The sequence below is a fragment of the Myodes glareolus genome, chromosome 6 (assembly GCF_982192425.1).
Source record: "Myodes glareolus chromosome 6, mMyoGla1.1, whole genome shotgun sequence".
Lineage (NCBI taxonomy): Eukaryota > Metazoa > Chordata > Mammalia > Rodentia > Cricetidae > Myodes > Myodes glareolus.
Window position 1 is genome coordinate 333,681 of NC_142031.1, and position 12,310 is coordinate 345,990.

The 12,310-nt window shown below is 36.4% G+C and overlaps 1 protein-coding gene across 1 annotated transcript in view; it reads right to left on the reverse strand.

The window, feature by feature from the left end:
• Positions 1–2,808: 2,808 nt before the first annotated feature.
• LOC146893705 (uncharacterized) overlaps positions 2,809–12,310 on the reverse strand; it is a 49,358-nt gene continuing 39,856 nt past the window's right edge. Inside the window, exons 3-5 of the mRNA XM_087906764.1 lie at positions 6,340–6,466; positions 6,082–6,142; positions 2,809–4,924 (exon numbers count right to left, since the gene is read on the reverse strand). Of these exons, the coding sequence (XP_087762890.1) occupies positions 2,947–4,924; positions 6,082–6,142; positions 6,340–6,466 (2,166 nt within the window). The 3' untranslated portion in view covers positions 2,809–2,946. The remainder of the gene's footprint in view (positions 4,925–6,081; positions 6,143–6,339; positions 6,467–12,310) is intronic.

The following is a 12,310-nucleotide window of genomic DNA, read 5'->3' on the forward strand; positions in this document are numbered from 1 at the left end:
AGACATGAATTCCTTTAATAACAGTATGCATTCAATGGTGGTTAATGCTAGAAGAGGAAACAACCTGGCCCAGATTTTGCATTCCACATATGCTGTCATCCTCAAGTCCTTTTTTGAGGTTCAGGCCTGAGGTTATACATTGAACAGTTTAAATAGGGACAGGAGGATGCAAGTCTAGCCACTTAGGCAGATGGAGATTTACAGATCAAAACTATCTTTTCGATTATGCATTATGATTGAAATAAAAATATATCAGTATCTTATTGGAGATAAACTCATTCTTGTGGCTATAGTTAACTAGTCAACCATCTTTAAAAGGCTTATATTGTCAGTTCTCTCCTGATCATTCACTGTACTTTTCCCTCATTTTGTGGAGATTTTGGCTTGGAAAATTCTTTAAGCACCAAGTCTAAGTTAGTTTCTGATGCTATCAATCTTCTGAGTCATCAAGGCTGAGGTAAAGATGAACTTAGAACAACCAATCACACCTTACTGCTATTAATGACATTTTCATGGGGCTATGATAAAAAAATAAATAAGTGAAATATTTTTTTCTTGAAGCTAAAGACAACTGTGATGTCTAAAGTCTTTACAAAATCATTTTCAGATATAGAGTTTTTTTCTGTGTGAGTTTATCCCTAGTTCCTGACTTTGAATTGAAACACATAGGCTTTAAAATATTTAGAGCACTAGAAACATGGCTGGGCAGTTAAGAAATGTACAACCCCAGGACCAAGGTCTAATTTTTGACAACTTTCTGTAACTTCTGCTAGAAAATCCTAGGGTCTAAGATTATCAGAAACCAGTATGCACATTCACATACCCACAGAAAAATACACTGATATCACATAATCACAATGAAAACAACTCTTTAAACATATTTTCACTCATGAATGTTTTTCTCTTGCAAGAATTCATGTCTATAATACAGGTGTTAAGGTACCCAGTGGCTTACAGAGTTTTTCTTCACCATGAAGCAATCAGGTAGGCTTGAAGTCTGAGAAATCAATCCTTCTAAGTTGATGGAATAAATCATTTGGGAAGACTTATGAAGTGAGTCCAGTTTCAGGGTCAGGTGTTTCTCTCATTGGCTCTGGATTCAGGAACAAAGTGTGTTTCCTTGTCTCAGTTTTAGAGTCAGAATGTATTTCTTTGGCTCCAGTTTCAGAGTCAAAATCATGTATTTCACTGGCTCTGGTTTCAGGGTCAGGATGTGTTTTTTTTTGACTGGCCCATTTACCCTACACATAGGGCTTCATAAATTCACAAATTCATTTTACCATGAGTTTGTAAGTACAAACAGTATAAAAAGGACATCATAATGCTTGAAAAGATTGTTAACACTGTCAAATTTATTTCTACAGAAGAAATAGTCTTGTGTTTTAGGCAGAGGATTCTTGTTCATTCCTAGCTGCCCAGACCAGAAATAATCACAGAGAAACTATATTAATTAAAACACTGCTTGGCCTAGAATTAGCTCAGGATTCTTATTAGCTAACTCTGACAACTTAAATTAACCCATTCCTATTATTTTGTATTTTACCACAAAATTTGTGATTTACCAGTAAGGGCATCTGTCTCCTTCAGCAGATACATAGAGTCTGACTCCACTTTCTTTTCTCCACTGTCTCTGCTTGGAATTCCTGCCTTGCTCTATGATGCCCTGCCATACGCCCAAAGCAGCTTCTTTATTAAACAGTGGTAACAGAATACATTCACAGCATACAGAGGAGAATCCCAAATCATTGTATAGCTGATTATAAGTGTTTTGGCTAAAGATCTTACCAAATACTTTATAATAAGAAGTCCTCGGAATCTTTTTCATGTAGTCAATGTCTATTGTAATATGCAAGGATTTTAACAGATTGTTGCACACAAAAGTTTTACTCCTAAATAAAGTACAAAACTTTATCACACTGAATACATTCATACGGTTTCTCTGCAGTATGATTTTTTTCTCATGGTTTAGATTATTCATACATGCAAACGCTTTACCACACTATAGAGTTGTATATATAGTATGTATATAATATACATTAATAGAGTTTATCTCCAGTGTGTGATCTTTTATGCATTTGAAGAGTACTGTGAAGTGTAAAGCCTTTACCACACTCATTACATTCATGGGGCTTCTCTCCAGCATGTGTTAGTTCGTCTTTGAAGATGACTATAATAAACAAAGACTTTACCACACTAATTACACACATAATGTTTCTCTCCAGTATGTGTTTTTTCATGCCTGTAAAGATGACTGTGCCATGTAAAGGCTTTAGCACACTGATTACATTCATAGGGTTTCTCTCCAGTATGGGTTCTTTCATGACTTTGAAGATGACTGTGCTGGGCGAAGTCTTTACAACATTGATTACATTCATAGGGCTTTTTCCAGTATGGGTTCTTTTATGTGTTTGGAGAGTGCAGTGATGTACAAAGGCTTTACCACACTGATTATACATTAATAGAATTTGTCTCCAGTATGGGTTCTTTCATGCCTTTGTAGATTACTGTGATGTGCAAAGGCTTCACCACACTGATTACATTCATAGGGTTTCTCTCCAGTATGGGTTCTTTTATGTGTTTGGAGAGTGCAGTGGCATGCAAAGGCTTTACCACACTGATTACATTCATAGGGTTTCTCTCCAGTATGTTTTTTTATGTTTTCGAAGACTACTGTGACATGTAAAGGCTTTAGCACACTGATTACATTCATAGAGTTTCTCTCCAGTATGGATTCTTTCATGCCTTTGTAGATTACTGTGACACACAAAGGCTTTACCACACTGATTACATTCATGGGTTTCTCTCCAGTATGGAATTTTTATGTTTTCGCAGACTACTGTGACATGCAAAGGCTTTACCACACTGATTACATTCATAGGGTTTCTCTTCAGTATGGATTCTTTCATGCCTTTGTAGATGACTGTGACGTGCAAAGGCTTTACCACACTAATTACATTCATAGGGCTTCTCTCCAGTATGGATTCTTTCATGCCTTTGTAGATGACTGTGACGTGCAAAGGCTTTACCACACTGATTACATTCATAGGGCTTCTCTCCAGTATGTGTTCTTTTATGGTTTCGAAGACTACTGTGACATGCAAAGGCTTTACCACACTGATTACATTTATAGGGTTTCTCTCCAGTATGGGTTCTTTTATGTTTTCGAAGACTACTGTGACATGCAAAGGCTTTACCACACTGATTACATTCATAGGGTTTTTCTCCAGTATGGATTCTTTCATGCCTCTGTAGATGCCTGTGCTGTGCAAAGGCTTTACCACACTGATTACATTCATAGGGTTTCTCTCCAGTATGGATTCTTTCATGCCTTTGTAGATGCCTGTGCTGTGCAAAGGCTTTACCACACTGATTACATTCATAGGGTTTCTCTCCAGTATGGGTTCTTTTATGTCCTTGAAGACTACTGTGCTGTGCAAAGGCTTTACCACACTGATTACATTCATAGGGTTTCTCTCCAGTATGGGTTCTTTCATGAATTTGCAGATTACTGTGACATGCAAAGGCTTTACCACACTGATTACATTGATAGGGCTTCTCTCCAGTATGGGTTCTTTTATGGTTTCGAAGACTACTGTGACCAGCAAAGGCTTTACAACACTGATTACATTCATAGGGTTTCTCTCCAGTATGGGCTCTTTCATGACTTTGAAGATGAATTTGCTGTGTGAAGGCCTTGCCACACTGATTACATTCATAGGGTTTCTCTCCAGTATGGGTTCTTTCATGCCTTTGTAGATGACTATGCTGTGCGAAGGCTTTACCACACTGATTACATTCATAGGGCTTCTCTCCAGTATGGGTTCTTTTATGTTTTTGAAGACTACTGTGAACTGCAAAGGCTTTACCACACTGATTACATTCATAGGGTTTCTCTCCAGTATGGGTTCTTTCATGACTTTGAAGATTACTGTGCTGGGCGAAGGCTTTACCACACTGATTACATTCATAGGGCTTCTCTCCAGTATGGGTTCTTTTATGGTTTCGAAGACTACTGTGACATGCAAAGGCTTTACCACACTGATTACATTCATAGGGTTTCTCTCCAGTATGAGTTCTTTCATGACTTTGAAGATCACTGTGACGTGCAAAGGCTTTACCACACTGATCACATTCATAGGGTTTCTCTCCGGTATGGGTTCTTTCATGAATTTGCAGATTACTGTGACTTGTATAGGCTTTACCACACTGATTACATTCATATGGTTTCTCTCCAGTATGGGTTCTTTTATGTTCTTGAAGACTTCTGTGCTGTGCGAAGGCTTTACCACACTGATTACATTCATAGGGTTTCTCTCCAGTATGGGTTCTTTCATGAATTTGCAGATTACTGTGACATGTAAAGGCTTTACCACACTGATTACATTCATAGGGTTTCTTTCTAGTATGGGTTCTTTTATGTTTTCGAAGACTACTGTGACATGCAAAGGCTTTAGCACAGTGATTACATTCATAGGGTTTCTCTCCAGTATGGGTCCTTTCATGAATTTGCAGATTACTGTCACATGCAAAGGCTTTAGCACAGTGATTACATTCATGGGGTTTCTCTCCAGTATGGGTTATTTCATGAGTTTGAAGATGACTGTGCTGCGTGAAGGCTTTACCACATTGATTACATTCATAGGGCTTCTCTCCAGTATGAGTACTTTCATGCCTTTTAAAATCATTGTAATGTGCAAAGGTTTTACCACACTGATAACATTCAAAGGATTTTTCTCCAGTGCATGTTCTTTTATGCATTTGAAGATGACTGTGATGTGAAAAGGCATTACCAAACTCATTTCCTTCATAGGGTTTTAATGTAGTATATGTTTTTTCATGACTGTGAAGATGACTGTCACATGCAAAGGTTTTAACACATTGAGTGTATGCAGAACTTTTCTTTCTAGTTTGACTTTTTTCATGCCTACAATGATAATGGTACATGTGAAAGCATTACTACATTTAATACATTGTTGAATATTTTTGTCTGAATAAATTAATTTTACAATTTAGTCCTATTTTAAAGAGGAATTATATGTTAAGGTTTTATCACCATGTTTACAATCTTCTTTTTCCCCTTCATTAAGGTGTGCTTTTCATCTCTGAAGATAACTGATAACAGTTATCTTTAATAACATGTATCTTTAATACATGGTTCACATTTACAGAATCTTATTTTCTGTATGAGAATTTTCATGTATTTGAAGAGAACTGAAAAAACTTAGAGCTCTACCACTCTTATTGTATTTCTAACATTTCCTATACTGCGAGTGATGCTATCTTTGCTAAGTGAACTAGGACAAACAGGAGTATTTACACAGTCCTAGTACTCATAGTGCTTTTCTGAAATGTGAGTTTGTTGATATATTAACAATGAGACTAGAAAAACAATTACTTGTATACATGTATATCAAATTCAACAAGTATACTCAACATGAGGACTGCTACGTAGTTTCTATTTGTTCTGAGAGAGAGGTATGTTATATCTTCTCACATCCCTATGCTCATGTAGCTTGTATCCAGAGTAATATATGATGTACCTAGTAAAGGAAGAATAACAAATATAAGGTTTCCACATTGAGTTCACCCAGTTTGACTTTCTGTCCTCATAGATTTGTGGTATATGGATTAAGGCCACTCCAAAACAGCTGCTCCTTGATTCCTAAACCTAAATGCCACCTCACTAAACTTAACACAGTCACAAGTATATGGGATAAACTACCTTTTCTATGGACTATTAGTGCAATAGATAGTTTTAGAGATTTACTTATCACCTATTCAACATGTATATCTTTTATAATATGAATAATATGAGATAAATGGATTGACAACTTTACAGTATAGTTCTCATTGTATTTTGATTCAAATGGTAATATAGATTAAGACACTGTTTTCTTCTTTCTTAAAAGAATGACTTGCAAATGTAGTTCACCTATCTGAAATTAAGGTATATGATTTTGTGAGAATTTAATAATCATGAATGCACTTTATTATTTACACTGTTGCTTTTGTTTAAAATATATAGGATTAATTACAAATTCTTCAGAGGTACACTTGTATCAGCTTATACATGAAAATTACCTGTCATGTCTTCTAGAATTTTGACAATGTTCTTCAATATTATGGTCTTCCCAACTGTATCCTAAAATTTAATGCCAGAAATTGTTTGTTTTATATTAAGAATTGTAAAAAAATTTAGTTATCATTTGTAACTAAACCTTACAACCACGCCTGATTTATTTGCCCCATTCTTCTTTCTCAATCATATTACAAAAGAGCATCATTAACTAATGAATAGTTGTCTCATTATATGAAACATGAAAGATAATATAGTCTTACCTATAGTAGTGAGGTTTCTGTAGGTCTCTACCATCACATCTTTGTAGAGATTCTTCTGGAAAGGATTCAGCAAAGTCCATTCTTCCCAAGTGAAGTTGACATGCACATCATCATAGGTCACTGAATTCTAAAATATTCCATACAGGTGTACAACAGAAAGTATGATTTTGACAACACTGTAAATGTATACTTCCTTGACAGTATAGTCATATAATTGTGGTGCTCCCCATACTTATTCCATGACAAAGACATCATAATTTAATCACCAAGTCACTTCAGAAGCAAACTGAATAGGAGATTCACCTCTGTCATTTCTGAACCCTCTGAATGGGATATCACCTTGCAATAGAAATGCATACTAACCAACAATGAAAGATACATAAACAGATCACCAGTATAGTGTAGATAAGAAAAATTGTATGAATGATTAATTCCTAACTACAAAAAGAAAATAAAATGAAAAAGCTGGATGCATTGAATCATGCCTCTAATCTTTGCACTCAGAAGGCAAAGGCATGTATATCTATCTGCCTCTAATTTGAATACCAGACTAGTCCATGCAATCACTTCTAGGGCAACAAGAAATACATGTTAAATACCTGTTTCACATGGAAAAAAATCAATCAAACAAACATAAAAGCTAGAAATAACTCATAGGTTTTTGCTGAAGTTTCTACGAAGAGTTACACATTCACTTCAACTCTTTATTCATCTACCAGAAACCTGAAGTTGCCCAATTTAAACTGCAACAAAAATGAGATTTTACTAAAAGGCACTGTGTGTTTAAAAACATACAAATGGACAAATGAAAACAATAGAAATAAATATTTGATTGATTACAAATAATCAACACAGAGAAGGAAAGATGGTTCAATAGCAAAGAGTCCTCCTAGTATTGCATAGAGGTGGGCTCAAGGACTTACATGGGGGAATCATAACTATCCATTATTCCAAGTTCAAGGTTTCTAATACCATCTTTTGATCAATGTAAGGACCAGGTACTCACATGGTGCATATCCATGCATTCAGATATCATACTCTTTCTAAAATAAAAATTCAAAACAAACAAAACAGGCAGGAATAAAGTTATGCACCTACAATCCAATAACACAGAAGGCACAGGCGGTATTAATGTCATGAGTACATGCCATCCTGGGAAACATAATGATTCCATCTGTCAAATTTTAAAATTCAAGATATGGGTGAAGCTCAGTACAACAGCATATGCTTGATAGGAACAAAACCACCATACAACAATATAAAAACAAAAAAGCCCACCTTTAATCCCAGCACTTGGGAGTCAGAGTCAGAAGTTCTCTGAGTTTGAAGCCAGCCTGATATATAGGGCTACTTTCAGGACAGCTAGGGCTACACAGGCAAACCTTGTCTTCAAAATATAACAAACAAAAATGAAAACAGTAGGCTACCAAACCACCTTAGCACTAAATAGCAGTTAATTCTATTGAATCTTGTGTGATTTAGTGATAGAGTTTATGATGGTGGAAAGTTATGACAGCAAAAGAAGAAAGGTTACTGATTAGTTTCAACCACGACACAGCAGACACAAAGAACAGGAAATGGGTTGAGGCTGTAGAAACTCAAATTGTGGAATTCCTTTCTGTATGCTGTGATTATCATTAGTTAATAAAGAAACTGCTTTGGGCCTATAACAGAGCTATAGGACAGAACTTAGGTAGGTGGGGAAAACTAAACTGAATGCTAGAAGGAAGAAAGCAGAGTCAGAGAGAAGTCATGTAGCCCCACCAGAGACAGACACTGAGAAATTTACCTGGTAAGCCACAGCCACATGGCAATACACAGATTAATAGAAATTGATTAAATTAATATGTAAGAGTTAGCCAATAAGAAGCTAGAGCTAATGGGCTAAGCAGTGATTTAATTAATACAGTTTCTGTGTGATTATTTTGGGGCTGAGCAGCTGGGAACTAACAAGCGGCTTCCCACAACAAACTGGTGTCCACTTGGCCAACTAAAATCCACTTAAAATCTTAGAGAGCTAGGAAAGGAATTCTAGACACTAAAAAATGAAGTTTAGCCACATTTATTTCTCCAAATGGGTTTTGATTACTGGTAACATGCTGCGGTTCCTTTTAGAGAAGTTTTCCTGATTTAGAAGTAACAGAAAAAAAGCTGAAGATTTTGAAATGCCGGCTTTCTAGACTGTGCTGCCAGAGCGAACTCTGACTCTTCCTGGAGGACTGAGTATGGGGTCTGTGAGCAGATTGCTAATGGTAACTTAGACCCTGTGTATGTCTGAAAATGGGGCAATGTACATGGCTCTTGGAGGCAGCAAATATGCCTCTGCCATGTTGTACTATGTGGAACAAGCAGGCAGACCATATTTGCTCTACCAATGGCACACCTTAAGTTCATTAGAAGCGCTTAGAATTTTAAGAAGTGCTCCTTATTTTTCAAAAATTGAAGATAATGAAAATTTATAGGATCAGTACAGTTGTAGCTTCCAAGGTGATATAGGAGTCCCCTCTGTAAGCTGTAAATATGTTTTATTCCCATTGGTTAATACAAAAAAAAACTGCTTTGGGCTTATGGCAGCACATGATAGAGCAAGGCTGGAATTCCAAGCAAAGATAGAGGTATAAAGAAAGGAGAGTCAGGGAGACACCATGTAGCTGCCAAAGGAGACAGATGCCAGATGGAACCTTACTGGTAGGCCACAACCATTGGGAATACACAGATTAATAGAAATGGGTTAATTTAAGATGTGTTACTTAATAAGAAGTCAAAGCTATTGACCAAGCAGCATTGTAATCAATATAGTTTCTGTGTAGTTATTTCTGGGCAGCCAGGAAACAAACAAAGAGCCTCTGTCAACAGAATGGTGTCAAAATGAGGCAACTTCATCAACAAAAACAACCTGAGAGAGTTAAAAAAAAATCTAGACATAAAGGAACAGAGTTAAGTAAGACTTCTTGGAAGCCACATTTTTTCCAGATGGGCTTTGTTAGCTGGCAGCAAGCAAGGGTGTCACAGCTCCTATCAGAGAGATCTTCCTGACCCAGCATTGGCAACAATTGATGCACAGCTTCTTTAGGGAAGGGCTTCCTGGTTTGTGCTGGCACAAATAGCTCTGACTCTTTTCAGAGGTACTGCACTGAAATGAGGTCTGTGTGCACCATGTTACAAATTGCTTAATGGAGACATAGACATGCCAAGTCCCTGGAGCTGGGGCAGAGAGAATGGCTCACAGAGCTGGCAATAAACATACCTCTGCCATGTTGGACGAAGTAGAGCAAGTAGGCAGGGCTGAGGAGTTGGTCCTAGTCATGCCTGTTTAGCATTTTTAAAGAGTGCTTCTGGTCAGAAATAATTATAAATGTGCAAATAAACAGATTCAGATTAAAAGACAGTGTATAAATGTAAGCAAGCTTGGGAGAGAGAAGACAGCCATAGATTAAAGGAGTAAAGAAAAATAAGCCATGTAAAGATGGGAAATACACAGAGAGTATAAATTATGTGTATTATTGTATTTTCTTTGAGTTTTTTGACTGTGAATGAGTTAAGTACAGAGAGACATTTCATCTTATGGGCTGCTAAACCAAACCAATATATATTTTTAAAGATATCTTGACTTCAAAATTTGAGTCTAATGATATGTTGCTTTGGAAAAAAGGTTCTGCTTTTGTTTCTTCAGAGGATGAGAACCTGTTGATTCCTTCCAGAATAAGATAATTTGATAGACCAAGATCCCCTGATAGGTTCCATGAACCCTCAAAAATACTTAGCCCAACAAAAAGCACAAAGCAGTTTGGAGAAAACTACTCCATAATTCCCGAATATTGTTTATAAATGTTTGTTTACATTTAAAGGGGATATGATATAGAGATAATACTTTGCATTTGTACAGATTTTGGCCTATTGATACAAATTTAAAGTCAATTTTGTTAAATGAATCTCTGCTCCTGTTTAAGGTATCTGTTCAGTTCATTTAAAGATGCAATGTATAGTTAAATACATATTAATAGATAATCATTTATAATAGTTAAACTTGTAGTCATATTAGTTAGGCTTTCTAGATGTACAGAGATATATTTCATATGGATAGATATTCTTCAGATCTTTCAAAGACATACAGAATATGGCATTTTTAAAGTTTTAAAAACAGGCCTTTTATGACAGTGAGACATGTCTCCTGGTAGCACCAATGATTTCAGAGTGGTTGATGGGCATTAAAGAAACTCATTATGGAATTTGTCTTCAATGTGACAAGGCTAGCCATTTGAGCAAGAAACTGCTCTTGCCTGGATTGCTTGATGATATGTTGTATAAACTGCACATGCAGGACCTACCTACAAAAAAATGACTGTCAAAGTTGCCTAAAGAAGGTAAGACAGTACCTGCTTCATGAAAGAGTCTACTAGACATTCTGCAGGACACAGAAAAAAAGGTGACTGAGAAACTGCCATTATAGGTGGAACTGTCTTTGAAATTTTCTGCTTCATGGAAAAGTCTACCAGACCCTATGGGCCTGTAAACTGAAAATGGATGCTCCAATGTTACAGAAGAACTTTGGGAAATGGTCCAGGCAGCAAGATGTCTTTGTCAATTCTAGAATTTTGGAAGTGCTTATAACTACTTAGGTAATATATATCCTTCTGGAGTCTTTGCTGGAGTTGAAGAAAGACAGTTTTATAATTATAATAGATTAGATATAAAACTTTCGACTCACAAAGATAGAATAGATGATAGAGTATTTTCTTTAATTTGCCAAAATAAATGGACTAAATATTGTAATTATAATTCTTGCTTGATAATTGTTTTGTTATATGTAATATTGCTATATCAAAGTTAAAAACCTATCTTTTCATTTAGACAGAAAGGGGGAGGTGTTGTACAATTCCCCTCTGTATGCTGTGAACATTCCCATTGGTTAATAAGGAAACTGCTTTGGGCCTATGGCAGCACAGAATAGAATAGGGTAGGTATGCCAAATGGAGATAGAGGAGAAAAGAAGGCAGAATCAGGGAGATGCCATGTAGCCACTGAAGGAAACAGATGCTGGATAGAACCTTACCAGTAGGTCTCAGCCATGTGGCAATACACAGATTAATAAAAATGGGTTAATTTAAGATGTAAAAGTTATTTAATAAGAAGCCTAAGCTATTGGGTATGCAGTCTTATAATAAATAAAATTTCTGTATAATTATTACGAGTCTGGGCAGTGGGGAAATGACCAAACACCCTATGTCTATAAAAGGATATAATAAAGTTTGCAAGCTATACAGCACACACAAGATTAATATCTAAGTTCGATTGTCCTGTTAAGCATTCATGATTCCTTGACTACTAAGGGATCATACAAAGAAAAACAAATCAGCCTGAATGCTTCACTGCCTGAGGAAATGCAATAGTCTGTCAGGAACTGGAAGGTATATAGTGACCCAGGAATCATGGACTTTAACCTGGTCTCTCAAGGGAGTTAGGCTGGGCCAGCTCCATGATTCCCTGAAGAACCTACTGCCCAGTAAAATCCTATGACCTTGACCTCCACTGTCTGCCATTACTTGCAACATTCCCATCTTCTAGGTCCTACAAGAACAGATGATTAAGCTCTTTGTCCAGTTTTCTAACATCTTAAGCATTCTTATAAAAGTCAACATTCCCAGGTCCTTTGCAGCAACAAAATCCTCTTTGAGTCCCATTTTTGTTCCAACTTTCTTCTCTGTTGCTATTATTAAATTATGCAATCAAAAGCAACTCAGGTAAAGAACATGTTTATTTGGTTGTTAACCCTATTTCACAATTCCTCCTTATGACAGTATAGAATAGATACTCAAGCTAATAACTAAAGGCAAAACATGTAGAACCATTGTTTTCTAGCTTTCCATCTTGCTTTGTCACTGCCTTGTGCTCAACTAGCTCTCCTATCTATCCCAGGGCTGCTTGCTCAGAGATATTGCCAACTCAGTGGAAAAGCCTTCCTATATCAATC